This window comes from Anomalospiza imberbis, chromosome 3 (genome assembly GCF_031753505.1).
Source record: "Anomalospiza imberbis isolate Cuckoo-Finch-1a 21T00152 chromosome 3, ASM3175350v1, whole genome shotgun sequence".
Taxonomy (NCBI): Eukaryota; Metazoa; Chordata; class Aves; order Passeriformes; family Viduidae; genus Anomalospiza; species Anomalospiza imberbis.
Window position 1 is genome coordinate 28,965,280 of NC_089683.1, and position 20,089 is coordinate 28,985,368.

The 20,089-nt window shown below is 36.6% G+C and overlaps 1 protein-coding gene across 9 annotated transcripts in view; it reads left to right on the forward strand.

The window, feature by feature from the left end:
• Nucleotides 1–20,089, forward strand: part of ADGRB3 (adhesion G protein-coupled receptor B3) — a 448,710-nt gene that overhangs the window by 241,637 nt on the left and 186,984 nt on the right. For all 9 annotated transcript variants that reach the window (XR_010997055.1, XM_068183751.1, XM_068183747.1 and 6 more), the window contains 2 exons: nt 17,289–17,435; nt 18,156–18,231. Coding sequence is in view for 8 of the 9 variants with exons in the window: in XM_068183751.1 (XP_068039852.1) it covers nt 17,289–17,435; nt 18,156–18,231 (223 nt within the window). In the remaining variant the exon portion in view is untranslated. The remainder of the gene's footprint in view (nt 1–17,288; nt 17,436–18,155; nt 18,232–20,089) is intronic.

Genomic DNA, 20,089 nt, shown 5'->3' on the forward strand with positions numbered 1-20,089 from the left:
CACATTGCTAGTAAAATCTTATGGCCTCATGCTGTGTACTGTCACTTAATAGTCAAGTATTTTGAAATGAGATTGATTTCAAGATCACCTATGGGAAAACAGTATATTGGTACAGTCACTTCTCCAGAAAATCCTGTCTGGGGTCCTGTTGTAGAGGAGCATAACTAGAACATGAGCTGATATCAAAGGCAAGTACTTGGAAACCCCTCCATCTGTGTATGAATTGTACCCCTTGGTGAAACATATTTCTTCTATATTGGCACCAAAATCTCACCTCCAATAAAGCAGAGGAATGAAAAGAGACTGGCCTGCCCAAGGGGAAGGAACTGTGGGACAGTCATCAGGATGACTGGATCTTCAGAGATTTGCAGGCTGCTGCATCTGCACACACAAGACTTCTTCTGTTTCTGAGTGAAACCTTTATCAAAAATACAGCAAGCTTATCCCCTCCTTTCTCATTTTAACCTCAAGGGAATAGAATATGTTCATAGAGATTAAAGGGAATGTCTCATTTTGCCATTAGGTATCTTAGATTGCAGAAGCATGGATTGAATGTTTTTAATGCTCATTTAGCTTTGAAAATTGCATCACTATCTAGGCAATGAAAAATAATGGTCTCCATTCACAGTCAACAATGCACAAAGAAAAGTTAATTTCAGCAAAATGAATGCCATTTAGCATTGCCAAATTGAACTTATACCTGTTTCTTGGATGAATAGTTCCACTACTGGAAGACATGGCTGGTGATTTTATACTGCATCATCTATTTTAAATTTTTGGTTGTACTTAGAAATAATTTTCAGAAGTTAAAATTATACATACCCAAAACCCTTGTAAAGCTAAGTCACAGAGACTGCATGTCAACAGGGCAAGACGTTCAAATATGGGACAACTGCTACTTAGAAAGGGTATTCAACAGCAAAGCTCAGAGGATTTTGAAGTGTTTATATATATACTGTTTCTAATTTTATTTGACAAGATATTAGATATAGTTTGCTGACTGTATGTGTTGGTTCTTTGAATGTACTTAAAGAATGCATTTAAGAATTTTCTTACAAAGATGAGAAAATCAGTAGGCAAGTAAATGTGTAGGAATTTGATAATTTTTGTTTCTTGTAGGCATTTGTTAGAATATTTTTTTCTGTTCATAATTTTGTTATTCTTTAAATTCTTTAACAGCATATTTACTCATTAACTTTTTAATACATGGTTTGACAGAGTCTCTGTCTAGAGAGCTACATGCACATTTTCAATGACTTTTTTCCCTGTAGATGCAATTTTTATTGATACCACTAGCTGCTGTATCCAAATTTTTACCTGTCACTCAGCATTAATCTGCACTGTCAGTGGTTTTAGAAAAGTTTAAAGACTTTCCTAGCTATACCTGGATGTGAAATGAGATTGTTCAACCTGAACCCTTTATCTTCTTTTTTTTTTTGTTTGTTTGTTTGATTTTTAATTTTTTTTTCTTTTATTTAGTTCTTCATAGAAATATAGCTGGACCATCCACTAAAAAAACTTAAAGTTATGTTACCTCACAGCTGTGTTAGACAATTATCACAGGCTGTCTGACTAGAAGCTAGAAATTGTTAAATTACCAAAATACTCTTTTGTTTCTTCTCAGTATTTGAACATCTTGGTGGTACAGAACATTAGGACTTAGTATTTATATTGTTGTTTGAATCTTTCATGTTGAAATAGTTTCATTTAGTAGAAGTATATAAACAGGAAGTTTGGTTGTTTTTTTTTTTTTCATTAAGATCCATTCTATAATATATCAAAGTTTGGACTAAAGGAGAAAATTATTCTGTAGTTGGTGGCTAGGATTTTCCCAGGAATGTAAGAAAAACAAAGTCAAGTTACTATTCAAGTGAGGTTTCTTTGTTCTCAATTTAATCATTTAGACCCATGTTGAATTGATCTGTTGCAGAAAGAGCTAAAAGTGAAAAAAGCATAATATAAAAATTCCATAAAGATAACCTAAATGTAGTGCATCATTATTAAAAAGCCCAAGGATCTGCTTATTAAAAAATACTTGCAAATTTTATTTAAAGGCTTCCATTCCTTCCTTATCCTCTCTTGTGTATAATTCCCAATATTTTATACCTCTGTTGAATAATAAACTTATTTATTCCTATTAATGTACTTAAATGAGCTGTTTCACTTTATTGATTTTACTTTTGTCACATCTACTAAGTTCTGATCAGCTCTGTTTTTAATGTATATAGAACCATAGAAAGATTGATGTTGGAAAAGACCTGTAAGATCATTGAGTCCAGCCATTAACATAACATAACCATGTTCACCACTAAACTGTCTTCTAGTGCCACTTCTACACATATTTAAATAAGTCCAGAGATGGGAACTTCACCACTTCCCTGGGCAGAATGTTGCAGTGCTTCAGACACCTTTCTTTCAATTTTTTTTCCTACTGTCTAACCTAAACATCCGCTGGCATAACTTTAAGCCATCTCCCCTTGTCTTACAACTACTTACTTAAGAGTTGGTAATGACCCCCACCTGGCTGCAGCCTCCTTTCAGGTAGTTGTAAAGAGTGATAAAGTTCCCCCCAAGCCTCCTGTTCTCCAGGCTGAACACCCCTCAGCCATTCCTTATAAGCAGTGTCCTCCAGACTCTTCACCAGCTCCATTGCCCTTCTCTGGACTCACTCCAGCACCTCAATGTTCTTCCTGCAGTGAGGGGCCCAGAACTGGACACAGCACTCAAGGTGCAGCCCCACCAGTGCCAAGTACAGAAGGACACTCACTTCCTGGTCCTGCTGGCCACACTATTGCTGATACAGGCCAGGATGCCATTGGCCTTCTTGGCCACCTGGGCACACCCTGGCTCATGTTCAGCCACTGTTGTGCAGCACCCCAAGGTCATTTTCCACAAGTCAGGCTTTGAGCCACTCTGCCCCAGCCTGTAGCACTGCATGGGATTTTTGTGACCCAAGTACAGGACTTTGCACTTCATCTTATTGAACCTTATACCATTTTAATCTGCCCATCAGTCTACATTGTCCAGATCCCTCTGCAGAGCTTTCCTACTCTCCAGCTGCCAGCAGCCACACCCAGTTCAGTATCTGTAAACTGGCTGAAGGTGCACTCTATTCCCTCACCCAGATCATGGATAAAGACATTAAACAGGACTCACCCCAGTGCTGAGCCCTAGGGAACTCCCCTAGTGACTTCGCTGCTGCCTGAATGTGACTTCATTCACCACCACTCTCTGGGCTTGGCCACTCAGACAGTTCTTAACCCAGTGAAAAGTGTCCCTGTCCCAGCCATGGGCTGCCAGCTTCTCTAGGAGAGTGCCAAGGGTGACTTTGCCAAAGGCTTTACTGAAGTCTAGATAGACAACATCCACAGCCTTTCCCTCATCCACTAAGCAAGTCACCTGGTCATAGGAGGTAGCCAGATCAGTCAAGCAGAACCTGTTTTTCCTCAACCCATTCTGGTTTGGCCTGATCAGCTTGTTGTCCAGCACACACCACATGTTGGCACTCAAAAGGATCTGCTCAAACAAGACCTTTCCTGAGGTGGAGGTCAAGCTGACAGGCTTTTAGTTCTCTGGATCCTCTTTCCAACCCCTCTTGCAGATGTGACTGTTTGTGTAAGTTTTGGGGAAAAATTATTCTGTGTCCAATTAATTTCTTTCTCCAAGAACTGAAACCAGTATGTTGTCTCAGCACATGCACTGAATGATGACTTTGAGCACCTTTCATTGCAATGCAGATATCCCTTTGCAATACTTAATGTAACTGTAGAACACAGATTTTTAAATCATAAATATTTCATTAATAACCACAATTAACATCAGGATTGGTCCAGATTATGCTGACCACATCTGTGCTTCTGAAAAAAGGGACTGCTTTGAAATATTATCAAATAACTGGGCATCCTTACACTGACCCCTAACTTTGTTCGTTTTTTGTTCAGTTTGGAAATTTTATTATGAGTGTTTGCCACTAGAGTGCAGTCATTTTAGTTTCCAATAAAGCACCATTTAGATGTTTTGGGATTAGAGACAGAAAACCCATTTAGTTCGTAAAAAATATTCCATAAAAGCAAAAGCACCGAAAAAACAACACAGAACAAAGACAGAAAAATAACTAAAGGGGGAAAAAAAGCAATTTTCTTTCCAGGATCCTGTGAAATACTCTTTGTCGGGTAACAATTCTATAATCAGAATATGGTGGGGAAGAAGGATCATATATAAGCTGCATGTTTTGATTGTCCAATTCTCCAGGGTATGATTTGTAGTAGGAAAGCCATCTTGACTACAGATTATAATAGAAATACTTTTGGAAGGCAAGAAATATTTTGATTTTCTATCTCCTTGATCTAGCTAGGAGACAATTAGTTACCCCAAATAAGTTGTGGCAGTAATAGCAGAACTGGACTCAGGTATGGAATACTTGAGACTGAATAATATTGCAAGACTGAATGTATAGATTATTTTTAAAAAACAATTTGCAAACATTTTCACTAAATTTATAGTCTCTTTGGTATATACATTCAGACATTCTTTTTTAGGTCTTTCAGGTACAGAAAATTAGTTGTAGCCATTTTGTTTTATTGGTGGGTTGCAAAAACTGTTGATCAATAGAAAACAAAAAAAGAATTCCATCCCTGCTTCTTATTTCCATATTTCATGATCATGATATTGCTTTTAGAAAAAATCATCATTATTTTTTGTGTAATAACATGCACAGACTCCTCCTTTCCACTTTAGATCGTAGGTATACTTGTGTTTTCTGGAATACTGCACAATGTAGAATCACATTTTAACTTTACAGAGCTTCTACCTATAGGCAATATTTCCAGAAAATAAGGTATAGTTCACTGAAGCAGTATAGTTTCAGCTTGGGGGACTTCTATTCTGAATAAATATTTCAAAACATACTGCAATGAATGGCACAAGAAATTGAAGAAAGAACAATAGCAATAAACCCCACACTTGGATTGAAATAACTGTAACAGAAAATAGGTTGAAGGTAGGATATAGTGCCAAAGATAGAGCAGAGTCCCATCAGGTGCTTGTGTTAGGAATGCAAGTGTCGTGGAGCCAGGCATAATGGTGGCTCCTTACAACTGTGTCTGTCACACCTTAGGAAAATCTGAGATGTTTTCTTAATCACAGTAATTTCTCTACATTAACTGTCCAAAGTGGTCATGTAAAAGTGGTAACATGTCCAAAGTGCATGTAAAAGTAAAACCGAAGGACGCTAAGGGCATCTGAAAATTTGGTCTGAATCCAAATAGACTTTTTTTAAGATGTAGAAACCTCTCTGCTGCAGGTATAATGTTATGTTATATCTTTAGTTGATTATTTTGACTATATTCTATGTTTAATTTTGGCATTGAGCTCAGTAATAATGTGTGTTTTATGTATTCATCAGCACAAGTAAGGGTTAATCCAGTATTCCTATATGCAGTTTAAACTCATTGTGCATCAAAATTCAGATGATTTTTAAAACCCTGAGAAGGCAACACAAGCAACCCTGATTAGGCATCTCTGTCTTTCTCTGTCAACTGCACTCAAAATGAATGAAAATGTAAGACACCTGAATTCTGACAAAGGAAACAGTAATGGTGTAACGTCTGACTTAGCTGACTAGTTGACTGTTTGTTTCCATTTCTTTCTTAGATGCTTGGATCTTTTTGATTCCTCCTCCCACTACTCTGATAAACAAGAAAAGCCTCTCATCTGGGGGGAGGGGGAGGGAAAACGTGGGGGATGCTGGAGATGGGATGACCAGAATTAGGTAACAAGAGCTGAGCACAAGGTCCACATGCCATAGTGATTCATGTGATTGCATTAAAACAGCTCATAATAACCAAGCTCTGTCATTCTTTATAGGCCAAATTTTCTAGTTAGATCTTTTTTAAAGCGTCTCCTCATTGTGCGGTTGTTCTATTGAAATGACCATAATAACACTGAGATATTTCTCCTGAGTTATTAAAGTTAATTTAGAATTCAAAAATGTGAACAAGTAAATCAAACTCAGTCTAATTAGTATTACTTAGTACTTAGATTGGATAGCGTCTATATGTCCCAGTGAGGTACTGGGTTTTGTTCTGCCATGCATGATGTAAACAATCTAAATAAAGCATGTGTGCATTATCCTGAAAATTATATTTCACAGTGCCCCAGTACAACCTTTTACCATCCCTTGAGCAAATCTTAATCCAGTTTATGACCTCCATGGAGAATATTCAAGATGAATTAGACATGCCTCCAAAATACAAAGACTTAGTTATGAGCTCCTGTGAGGTAGGTAAAAATCATGGCCTCAACATAAAACTGAGACACAGGAGATCTCTGTTTCTAATAGTTTCTAACAGTTCTGTTTCATATTTTCTGTGTGACTCTGCTCAAGCCTATATAGAAGGCATTCAGTGTTCCAGCATTTGCTTATTAGCTGCTGGGTTCAGGGAGAAGCAAGAGTAGGCTGCTCTGTGAGCAGGGTGTACACCCTGCAGCAGGGTGTACACGCTGGCATTACTGGCAAATGCCAGGTCCCACAGCATCCAAAGCAGAAGAGCAGAGAAGGTCTGTGATGGTAACCAGACCCAGCTAATATTCCACATCAGCAGACAAGTCCATAATGATGAGGCAGATCTGACATCAAGCCAAGAAGGTCAAATCAGAGCATCAGGGTCAGGATCTGGTCCAGTGGTCCTGAGGAAAGCCCATAGTGATAAGGTCGGTCCAAGGTCATTAAATCTTGACATGGAATCCGCAGGTCAAGGTTCAGAAAACCAAAGTACATAGTCATGCATAGCCACAGCAGATTCAGCTTAAGTGCAGCTCCTGAGTGAAGAGGCTGTGGGCCCCCACTTCTCACAGCCTTTTCACTGTAGTCTGATCTAAGCCACAAAGTTGCACGAGTTCACAACTGATTTTGAGTACCCGTTGCATTGCGGTTTGAGATTTAGTACCTGCAGCTTAAGCTGTAGAGGTGTGTGTGGGTGTGTGTGTAATGGGGATATGCTGTTACTGACAGCTTGAGCATCATGTTGAATGCCAAACTCAGAATGGTAGATACCCACTAGAGAATTAGTCTGACGCTGACCAGGAAATGCTAAGCTTGTGACTAAATTCTGTGTCCTAAATTACCAGTGTCAAGAATTTACTAAAGCACTAATTTGAGACATCACACAGTTATCTGGGATTAATTAAACAAACTTGCCTTCCTTCTGAACCCTTGATTTATATATTATGCCAGTGGTCAAATGAATATTCAAAATGGGAGTTGATCTTCCTTTCCTCCTGGATAAGTTTTGATGGTAATAGCCTTGAATCCTAATGGATATTCTCATCCAAGGTAAGAAAGGTATGGTTTTAATGCCTTCAGATGGGGGCCCTATGTTCAGAGGGGGACCTAATTGCATGTAGATCTTTCTACTTCAAGCACTCAAAACATAAACTCAGTATTCTAATAAGCAATGTTAGACCAGTAAGTCTTTTTCTGACTTGGCCAGGTTTTAAAATAGAAAACAATGGCAGATGCATATAAAGAGGGGACTAATTTGGTTAGTAAACATACCTAAAGGCTTGAGCTTTTTGAGGATCTTATCTGTATAATTTTTCAATCTTAATGGAGCTGAAGTGTAAAGAAAGCACTGTCTTTTGCTTCTGGAAAGAAAAATGGAGACATTTATACATTCCTGGTGGACTGCTGTAAAAACAGAAGCCAGCTGCAAGCATTTCCTCCATATCCACTGTTTTGCAGGATATGGCTTTTAATTGATCTTCCCTGTTCAAGATTCACTAGCTGCTTTCATACTAGTCATCTCTGTATTTCTGTGCCAGAGTAATTTACAGTTCTCTCAGTTTTAATTTTGTGGTAGTATTATCTGAAAGTGTTTCACAATGCCATTCTGCATGAATATGAAAAAGGTGTTCAACAATGAAATACAGTAGAGATCTGGTTTTAGTTTCCTACAAAAAGCTATGATTAGAAACATATATTGATTCCCATTATTTATTTTTTCCCCTCTCTGTGTGGCTTTTCTAGATCAAATTTTCTATCTCCATGCCTGTGAATTTACTTCTTACATTATCTCTCAATGTCCTGAATAACTTAGTTCACATCTTCATAGATTTCTGAATGATAGGTTTAGTTATCATTTCTTTGGAGGTACAGTCATCTCTTCTTTGCTTCAGTTTACTGGTTTTGGGAAGCAATCATTCTACTCTTCTCTACATCACCCCAAGCAATGTAATGTTAATAGAATATTTTTATCCGTTCTCTGCTAATGATTTTCGTGTCTGCTTGCCTCCTTACTGATCTCTTGTCCTGTCAAGTCCTCCCCATCTTTCTTTAATGGTTTTTATTGGATATCTAACCATGAGTAAGCTTGATAAATAAACATGTAAATGATCTCTCAGTGTCAGCTTTTCTTCTTTCTCTCTTCTCTGCTTCATCATTTCCATCTTCTGAGCTCACTACCTTAACATTGCCTTCAGCCTCACTCTCTTTGCTCTTGTTATCAGCTAGAATCATCAGCACAGACACTCTATCAAGTCACCTTAGTGACTGAAAAATCCTTAGCTTCTGCACCTTACCTGCCTAGTCAATCAAATAGTGTTGTAGGTGACCTTGCCCCCTCAGTATTGCCCATGGTTTTTCAACTTTATGTCTGTAAATTAAAACTCATGCACTTAAATGCCAGTTCATTCTATTTCCTGCATCAGTCTCCATCTTCTGTCTTGCTTTATGCTGAGTCTTTCTTTTCCATAAGGAGTATTTTATGACCAGGCAGGAGGGGCTGCCTGAGACCATAGTTTTAGTAGCATGAATGCACAGTATTACTAAGAGGAATGAAAACAACTAAAGCTCCTTCAGAAACAGAGTACCTTTCATGTGGCTCTGGGTCTATTTGGCTGCTCATATCTTCATCTTCTTCAAAATAATTCCCGGAAGGTGGAGTTGTCTTCTAATTAATGAAGTACAGCTTCCTACCATATGTTTGAAGCATTTTTCTAAATTATCACATATTTCAGGAAGTATTCAATTTGTCGTGAGAATACATTTTATTCTATCTGCTCATAAAAAAAAGTTTACATTTTCATTTGTTCAACTGGGTTTTCTTCAAACTTGTTATTCAGATTAGCAGATTGATTTTGTTCTTTATATTCTGCATGTGCTAGCTTCAAATTGCCATATTGAACTTAGAGTGTGCATTAGTAATTAATAAATAGTAAAAAATTATTAAAAATTATTAAAAATTACTAAGTAGTAAAAAATTATTAAAAATTACAAAAATGCTGAGCTTCCACTTCTCCCACTCCCTGCACCCAGGAAAAATGCAGAAATAGTACCTGGAACATATGGAAATTTTATGATGCTATAGCTGTTTCCATGAACTAGCTTTCTTGGGGAATAAACTTTAATATTTTCCATTATTATTTTTAAGAAAGATGTATTGTCTATAACCACAATTTTTAATGGTCTAAGTATTGTTTGAACTTTTAATTTTTATGTTTTATTTCCATATCTGGAACAAAGTTCCATCGTAATGAATGTGCAATCAGAAATCACTTGTGAGACTGCCTATGCATATGTGACATTTCATGAGTCTATGAAATTTGTATATCCTTGAGTTTTTCCTCGAATACAGAATTTGGTCCTGAGCAACAAAAGTACACACAACCAAAAGAAAACATTTGCCAGCTGCTTATGATTTTTTTTTGAAATTATGTAAGTAGCAGAAAAAATTCGGAGTTATTATTAAATGCATCCTGATCATTGCCTGAAACCATGCAGCTTTCTAAGTTATCCTATATATCATACTGATCATATTATGATCAGTAATAATGATCATAATTATGCAATTATGATCATTGCATAATTATGCAATGGGCAATGGGTAATCTCTTCCCCACTGCACTGTCTATAGAAAACAAAAGGGAAATATTCAGAGATCACTGATAAGCTAGCTTCTTTATTAAGCAAAGCATTATTCTTAACCTTCAAACAGTGAGTCTATTTAAGGCAGAATTTGCTTGACAGCAAAGGAAGGATTCATGCAAAGTTCATCCTTGATCAGTGAAAATATCTCTGAAGTGTCTATTTCTGCTTTTGCCCTATACTGGTACTGTGTCTTGCTACCCAAAGCTTGAATAGTGAGATGGTAGATGCTTTGGTTTGATGCAAGTGCACATCAAGCTTCTAGGGGCATCCCTGTCTTGTCTGCCCATGGAGCAGGTTCTAATTAAAGAATTTATCACTTCTGTATGGATAGCCATGAGAAGTAGTAGGTTTGTTAAATTATATTTTCTTAAGAGCTTTTTCCTGAACATAGTTTGATGTTGGTTCATTGTGAGGAGATTTCATTAATGTTATTTAACGAAGGAAAATTGCTGTGTTGTTTTTCTCATGTTTATGTAAGAGGATGCCACTTCACCACAGTCCTTCTGTTATACATAAGCTTGTAGGTGGTAAGAAGTGAGTTTATCTTTGGACTGAAAGAAGGATTTTAATCAAGCCTGCTCACATGGAGAGTTCTTTAGCAAATCTGGAGATCCACAAATGATTCTCCTTTAAATAGGGGTTTTACCATTTGTGTTTGTTGCAAATTTTCTTTAAACTGATGGGATTTAAGTGGCTAGAGAAAGTCTGTCATAAGTGTCTCTTCTTCAATATGTCCATCTTGCTCTTTATGATCCAGGTAAGACTTTGTTCCCCACGTATCCAACATGGGCTGACTTAAGTAAGCTTCTTTATTCTGTAAAAAAACAAAGGTTTTACATTTAGGGTCAAAAGAATAATTCTAGTATATATATTTTTCTAACTGAGTCTTCTTAACAGAGATGTTTTGCAGAAATGCTCAGTATTCAGAATTTCAACACAAAAACCTTTCATATTCTTTGTTAAAATTCTTTGTTCTTCATATTTTTGTCAAAATCTTCTGTGGCAATAGCAATACTATTTTACCCAGAAATAGATTTAGCAGGAGCTGTTTCAGAAGGGCAGTAAAACATAGTCTCTTTCAAAAATCAAAATGTGTGAAGTGATGAACCCAAGTTTACTAAATTCTGAATAATATATACCTAGTATACTATCAACGTGTTGCAGTGTGGCAGAGTGGCAGAAATGTTGCAACCTTCTTTGAAACGTCTCCTTCAGAAGCCGCTCTGAGTAAGGCCATGAGAACAGCCATTTCAAGTCCATGCACACACATGTGCCACAGAGAGCTCACCAGAGGAGAGACAGGAAGGGTCTTTGCATGATACATTCCAGCGAGGGGTTTATTGCATTCAGCATGCCAAAGAGACCAGAGACAAAAGACAGGACCATGTGGTCTGCACGCCTTCAGTATGGGGTCAGTGACCAATGACCTGAGGGCACAGGGGCGGGCAAAGGGCAGAACAAAGGGTGGCAGCCTGTAGGGGAGATATGAGGGATGAATAATTGAGGTGGGCAGTGTCAACTGGCAAATGGGGGAAGCAGTCTGATGTAGATTGGCAGTAGTGCTGCAGAGCATCATGGGTTAAGTCTTCTCTATCAGCCTAGGTGGGGAAAATTCATGATACAGTCTTCTCTGAGGGAGAGGAGTCAGAGGATTCCACATCAATGAGCAAGTCAAAATAGAATAAGAAAATAGCAAATGAGACTGCTAATATACACAGTCATTCTCTGTTGTCTGTAACTGAAATGCAATCAAATTCTGTATTGTGAGTTATTGAAAATTAGAGACCAACATGGTTACTGTGCTGTTAAAGCACAACACACCCAGAATATTATCACTTAGAAGAAAGCAGAGTCAGAACTGGTATTGCAGCCAAGGGGAGAAATCTGTAGCAACCTGTAGATCAGGTCTATAGCTTCCCCTGTGAGGGGAAGAGGTGGGGCAGGTGCTGCACTCTTCTCTGGTGACCAGTGACAGGAATCAAGGAAATGGCTAAAGCTGTGTTGGTGGGGTTTAGGTTGAATATTAGGAAAAGGTTCTTCACTCAGAATGTGGTTGGACAATGGAAAAGACATCACAGCACCAAGCTTACCAGAGTTCAGCAAGCATTTGGACAATGCTCTCAGGCTCATGGTGTGACTCTTGGGCTAGATTTCCTTTGCATGTTGTAATTTTAAAACTTGAATCTCTATAGTGAGAGCTGAAGTTTCATTTAGTGCCTGAGAAAACATCCGGTTGTTTTTCTGTCATGCCTTTCGGTGAATCTGATTTTCTGTTCAAATTGATTAATATTATTCAGGGGTCTAATTCTGAAATTTTACCATTTTTTGTTGAATACAGGAGGCTAATGGGTGAATACTAAAGAGAAGGGGAAAATTATTCATGACACTTACTTGATTGTTTTTTTGTTGTTGTTTAGCAACCCAGATGAGAGAGCTAGAAGTTGCATTATGCAGCTTATAACTCACTCAGGGTTATAGGGATCAAGGCAATTCATTTCAGCTTTTCTTTTCTAGGCCATGTTCTACAAAAGCTACTCATACACAAACTACACTATTTTTTCATTCCAAGTTTTTTTTTACACATTAATTAACCATTTTTGTGCTGTTCCAGATAATCTGCTTACATATCATTCAAAAATTATTGTGTGCAACCAGGTCATTTTTGTAGTGATGGAAAATTGTCTATTCCCATCAGCTTGGCATTAATCAGTAGCGACAATATTTTGTATTGGTTATGTGTGATCAGTTAGTAGTTGCCAATTCTGAAATTTTCAGTAGAGCAGTATCAAACAGATTGTTTGCAATTGCAACACAAAGATTAAATAAAGGGGAAAGAAATATTTATAAAGGATATTAAAAATGAATCCATTACAGTTCACAGCATCACTAAATTGATTAGACTAGACTACTTACATTGATTCTTCTGAATCAATAATTACTATAGAATATCAAATATGTATGTATACTTATGTGTAATTGAACTACTGTCTTATAGTTCATACCAAAGTGCATCAAAAAATACTGAAAGAAGCCTCCTGTCTCAAGATTCTACCACCCAGAGCTCAACCTGCATCTTGCACTGCAGATGAGCACAGTGAGCACGTGTACTAAATCACAGAATGATACAATTATAGAATATGCTGAGTTGGAACAGACCCATCATTGAGTCCATCTCCTGGCCCTGTGCAGGACAACCCCAAGAATCACACCATAAGCCTGAGAGTTTTGTCCAAATGCTTCTTGAACTCTGTCAGGCTTGGGGCTGTGACCACTTCCCTGGGGAGCCTGTTCCAGTGGCCAACCACCCTCTGGGTAAAAACCTTTTTCTGATATTCAACCTAAACATCCCCTGACACAGCTTCAGGCCATTCCCTTGGATCCTATCACTGGTCACCAGAGTAAAGAGATCAGTACCTACCCTTCCACTTCCTCTCATGAGGATATTGAAAACCACAATGAGGTCTCCCCTCAGTCTCCTCCAGGCTGAACAGATCAAGTTACCTCAGCTGTTCCTCATACAGCTTCCCCTCCTAACTCTTCACCATCTTCCTCACCCTTCTTTGGACACTCTCTAGTATCTTAATGTCTTTCCCATATCACAGTGCCCAAAACAGCAGACATGACTCATAGGAATTGCCATCAAACAAATAAATAATAAAGAGAATTTTCCATATTGGAAGAATTTAATTTAACATGACACATAAAGATTTTCCTCAGCTTCTGCTTCAGTAATTTTAATTTTAGATGTCTTCTTTTTTCTATTTTTTCTTTTTTTTTCCCACTTTACATTTTTTATTCTTATCCAGTAGTATACAATTTGTGTGTTTGTAGAAACAAGAAAGAATGCTCATACCACAGTGCCTAAAGGTATCCTTGTTTTCCAAGTGTTCCATCTCATGAATTCAGGACATGATGATTTGGTATGTCAATTCAAAATAATAATAATAAAAAAACCAAATCTGTGAGAAACCTTTGCTTTTTTCAGATGAGAAGACATAGTCCTTGTGTGGCAGTTGCAGAACTGAATCATTTGGGTTCCATAATCTGAAGCATTGTTTTCTAATACAAACCTAACATTAAAAGAATACGATAACGTGGAAAGTGAATGACATCTTCCTATCTATGTATAAGAACCTTGCATTTGAGTTTCTGACATATGAATGATCCAGCATATGAATTATATACATTCTCCTCTAAAAGGCCTGTTGACTTTCAGTTCACAATAAATAATTATTTTTTGCTGCAGATTAAAACTGAGGTTCGAGAGCCTCATTTCACAATGGAAATGAGTCAAAGTTTCATTGAAATGAGTCAAAGGCTAGTATTTAATAGGAATATTAGCTTTCCTAAAATAAAAAATACAGTTTAAAGTCAAACTGAAGAGCTGGGAACCATTTCATGTATTCACCTGGTTGTGTTGATAGACCTGAACTAGATGCCTCTAGTCAAATTCCATTCAATTATATTACACCTTGGAGCATCAGTGCCACATTAGCCACATCCTTATGGAATCATCTGGCAAAGTATCTAAAAAAAAAAGACCTTATAATCTGTGGATCTGTAAGAGGCAGACTTTGAAGGACATGGAATATGCACTGCTGATTCATATTCCACTTTCCATCACCCAAGATGCTGTGGTGCTGCTTTCCAGCATCTCATTCCCCAGTCTCTATGGAAATGCAGGATTTGCCTCATCCCACGTGTTGAATCCAGCATTTTCCCATGTTGAACTTAAGATGGTTGGTGATTGCCCAGCCCTCTCTTAAGGTCTCTCTGCAGGGGAGGTCTCCCTGCATTTGAGAGAGCTTCAGCAGCTCCTACCAGTTTCTTACCATCTGTGAACTTGCTTAGTACCACTTCCAGTGCTGCCTCCAAGTAATTTCTGAAGTTGTTGACAAGTACAGGGCTGAGGATGGAGCCCTGTGGAACCTTCTAGTGACAGGTCACCATCACCATTTGTGCCTGACCTGTAAGCCAGTTGCTCACCCATCACATGATGTGTTTGTCCAACTGAATACTGGACATTCTGTCCAGAAGGATTCTGGACAGAATGTCCAGTATTGATACTGTAAAAGACAGTATCAAAAGCTTGACTGAAATCCAAGATGACATCCACTGGCTTCCCTTGATCAGCTAGGTGGGTTACCTTGTCATAAAAGGAGATCAGGCTTGATAAGCAAGACTTTTGTTTGATTGAAAGTAAAAAAAAAAAACTTTTCTGAACCATGAATGGGAATATATAAGATCATAGAATCATTTAAATTGGAAAACAGCTACAAGATCATTGAGTCCAACTGTAAACCCAACACTGTCCAATAAACACATATATTTATATTTTTTCAATATAAGCTATAAGTCAAAGTTTTAGGTTTTATGCTTTGCTTTTGTAATTCATCACCAAAACAATAACAAATATTTTGGAATTTTTGGTTCTGAGCATCGTTTAGGTGCCATGATAAATGGCCCTATTTAAAATTCAGAGAGAGACAGAGTACAGAAAGTACTATCCTAGACTCTCACCATTTATACAGTCCTAAAGTGGTTTTCTGTTTTGCAGAGTAAATTCCATTGAATAAAATTGATTTCCTATTTCAATAAAGGGAACTGTCATCCAAAAGGGGGATGAAATATTAAGGCTCTACTATCTAATTAGATAGATAGCTAGATAGGTAGAAGCAGCAATAAATATTGTGCAAATAAAAAAAAAACAGTCTAGTATTGTCTTATACAGACTGTATTTAATTTTGAAAACTAAATAACTGTTAATATAATTTTCTTTATGGGGAAATAAAATATTTTTAAATTTTAAGAACTATTGGAAAAATCCATTTTTACAATGTTAATATATTCTGTATAACCACTGATTGCATGTGAAAGCATGCAATCCATTTTATGTCCCAGTAATTCTGAAACACCTGAACTCTATTCCTTCCACACAACACCTGAAAATTCACAAGACTAAGCATTCCCTTAGTTCTGGGAATGGATATGGCAATTGCAGCTTGGAGGGGATTGTAACTGGCATTATAAAACCCTCATAGTTTTATAATGGAAAGTTTGAAACAACCTGAAGTACCACCTCATTAATGTGATTCTGTATACATAATCAGTCTAATTTGAAAATAAGAGTTAGTTATTAAGGAATATATTTGTAGAGTTAATATTGTTAACTTTGTAATTTTACTCTTCTCTTGGATTTGAATTACAGTTTTCTTTCAAATAAAAAAAAATATGATGAGACATCTAATGGTTTTCTCCTTTAATTTTGCTGTTCTGCTTTATTTACAGCTGTCCCCCACTGTGTTTATGTTTAACCCCCTTGCAGAGTCTTTGCAGTGAAATCATTATGCAGATCAAAATATTGTCCTAATATCCAAACTCTTCCAACCTACACTAGCCTCTGCATAAATTGATTAGGAAGGGAATTGCACAGGAAATGGCTATCAACATGGCTTACATTAAGAATGGAGCTGGGCTCCAAATGTGGTGTTTGTCATCTCTCTGACTCCACGTAAACACTTACAGCCCTGTCAATTCCTTTAAAGTAGTTGGAGTCTTACTAGACACTGACTGTGTTGCCATGGAGTTGTACTTAGATCTTACAGCAAAGCTGAAACTGATTTCCAGGTGATAGTTGAGTTAGAAAACAGAGAAAAAACCAGAATGAGTAAACCAAATTCCAAACTTACTATTATTCGATTGGACACTTATTTCTTCTGTCTTGATATATCTGTTATAGACATAACACTGATGTTGTTTGGGAATTGGGGCTTTTTAGGTGGAAGAAATATAATAAGAGTTCAGAATGGAGATTATTCTTTCAAGAAAAAGAAATTAGGTGCTAGACTGCTTTACTTTACTTTGTGTGAAAACAACAAGGCCTTTTAATATGTTAATCTCCTTAATGGATATAACTTGAAATTGTGCCTGTATAGAGGATAAAAGCTCTGTTATGGCTTCATTAGTCTGTATCTGGAAGTTATGTTTCCCAAAGCAATTTTAAGCATCCTCTTACTTTTATTGTCACATTTGATCATTTTAGAATTTGCTCTGAAGACACAACAGTGTCCTTGTGTGTGAATTTCAGGGTATAAGCTGGTACATTCAATAATCCCTGTTAAGAAATTCAATCAGAATCTGATTGACAAATGCTACAATCAATACCACACAATTAATCCATAGTAGAACTGCATAATAAACAGAAGATTAGGCTTTCTGAGCCAGTTAATGTCCTATGAATTCCTGCTTTACTTGAAATGTGTCATTAAAAGTTTTGTTATTGCTGTACTGTTGTCACTCTATGATTCTTTAACATATGAAACACAATTTTAAATTTATATGATTTTATTACTTCTCTTACTAGTGGCTAGCATTCAGAAGCTTCCTGCTGCATCTGTTTTAACTGACATCAATTTCCCCATGAAAGGAAGAAAAGGAATGGTTGATTGGGCACGAAACTCAGAAGACAGAGTTGTCATTCCAAAAAATATCTTCACTCCTATGTCAACAGGTAATAAAGCATATCAGCATGTTAATTTTCTATTAGCTTTAGCAAGGCAACTGTGACTCTGTCTCATGGGATTACTGTATAATATGGGAGTAGTTCTTTTATTCCTCTTCAAAAGAAATACAGTACCCATAAAGTTTATCCTAGAGAGAAATGAATGGGCTTAATTTCAGCACCTTGAACAAAAAGTGCTGCATAAATTCTAGACATTATTTTCTACACCAAAGAAACAATGCTTTACTTAGTTATTTTGCACAAGATTTAATTTGATATGAGGTGAGCTGAAGTGCAGCTTGCTGAATCCCCTGAAGCTGCTGTGTTCCAGCAGACATTCCAACATAACTCTTACCAAAGGAAGCTCAGCAGGCAAATTAGCCTAACTTCAGGTACAATTTATAAATAGCATTGCAGTGAAGATCTCTGACATTAGAAAATTTACAGACATTCTTTGAGAATGTTTAATTATAAATATAAATGGGCTAGAATGGATGTCAGCATACAGTGATGGATTTTTTGAAAATGTCATTTTTGATGGTTTAAATTTCTTGATATGCTCCTGACAGTGCTACATTTTTATGACAGACTTCTAGGAGATAATTCAAAATTATTATGGTTTATTTAAAATAAAACTTTTATTGCAAAGATAAATGATATTCAAAGGTTTTTGTGCTGATGAAAGCTTAGGAAAGAGAGGATTAAAATGTTTTTCCTTACTCTTTTCAGAACTAGATGAATCAACTGTATTTGTACTTGGAGCTGTGCTATACAAAAATTTAGAACTCATTTTGCCCACTTTGAGGTAAGAAATTTCATAAACACAATATGAATTGAACTATTTCAGGATAATAAATATGCTATAGGTCAGAATAAAAGCAGACAGTCAAGACTATTTGCATATTAGTACTGCTGGATATTTCTTCGTTATATTTATAATGTATATGCATGTATAAATCTTTCCTTCATCCTTAGTTACTTGTATGACAGAAGTAGCCTTTTCATCAAATTGTCTTCATTTATATTTTACGTAATCTGTATTAAACTTAATTACAGAAATGTTTGATCAGAAGTATATGCAGTGATGTACATTAATGCTCAGACCACTTGTGCTTCAATCTACTGTTTGTGCAGTTAGTACAAATGGTCTTGTAATGGCATCATAACTTGATATACTAAAGCTGTCTGCTCTGCTTTACAGAAGTCTCTAGCAGTAGTTTTCCAAATATTTTTTTCAGTGCAAATTATATTCAGAATGGACAGCTGTGCTAGAGAGAAGATCTGTTTTAGAAACAAGACATGCCTGTGCTGAACAGCTGGAGTATATCACTTTTGTTCGTCATACACATCCAAAAAGATATTGGAAGGCCTCTTTTTTCACTGTTTCCTTTCTGTACTTGCCAAAAGACAATTTGGAAATAAATATTTCACTTCCTCTTTTCTAATTACCAGTTATGATAATTTCATGGTCCATTTATACTATATTATTTTATATGATCCTGGTCTTTTGATGCCCTTTTACAGTAAAAGAAGCACATGCAGATTGTGGCACAATAGGTGCTAATGAATTCACAGTAATTAGAAAAGATAGTAATAAAGAAACCACCAGATCACTTTTCCCTACTCTAATTAGCCAAAACATCAGGATTTGAAACAAAGAATTGGAAAGCAAGAGGCTTTTGCCACAATCTATCTGAAATCAAAGAAAGGCTAATTCCTAAGAAAATTAAAAAACTACTTCCAAGCAAAGTTTCAATGTGCTGTACAATGAGGAGCTGTAATTTAGGGACAGAAATGTCTCTGATGTAGAGCACAATTTGAACAGTGATGTCCTGACAAGACACCTGGAAGCCTGAAAGTGCTGGCAAGGGCCATCTGTGCTTAAGGCATTATATAAATGACAGCTCATCCACTTCTGAAGTGTCACTAAACACTTCCCATTTGTTGTACTAGTTTATGAAATTAGCCAGGAAGGAAGAGATGTTTGTAAAAGATTTTTTTTTTTTACCCCGTACTCAAAGAACCATGACAACTGGCTTATTGGAGTTAGTTCTTTTTGGTAGACTTTAGGAAAAATCTGCCAGTCCTAGGAAAGGATCAATTCAGCCATGTGCTTTTCAGATCTTTACATTGTAAACTGCAATCTATGATCATGCCTTTTCAGCTTTCATGTGTCAATAGTTTTAATTTACAGAAAAAAGGTGTAAACTTTAAATTCTGAATATTTGCTTATATGAAAAGTCTTTCAAGGCTCTTATTTCATCCATTATGAAAGTGAGGTTGATATGCCTTACTAGATTTTTCCTAGAAACAATAGCATACCAAGTAGTGGGAACAAGGGCAGAACAAGGACATGAAGTATAGCAATGTAAATGGATTATGAATGCTTTTTTGGTTCCCAAATTTTTTGGTTTTGTATGTTCTGCCTTCAGCTGGTTACTGATGTACACTGCAAATTTAACCATTTATCTGTATATTTCAGTTCATAGATAGGTTTTGTGACTTACTTTACCAAAATGATCTAATAATCTATGGATATCTATTAATAAATGAAGTCCTTAGAAATTCAAAAACAAAGGTATCCTACTTTGCCTCTGAATTTGTTCAGTATTATTTGAATCTATTTCTCAGATGCCTGTGAAAAGGAAACTAGCACTATTACT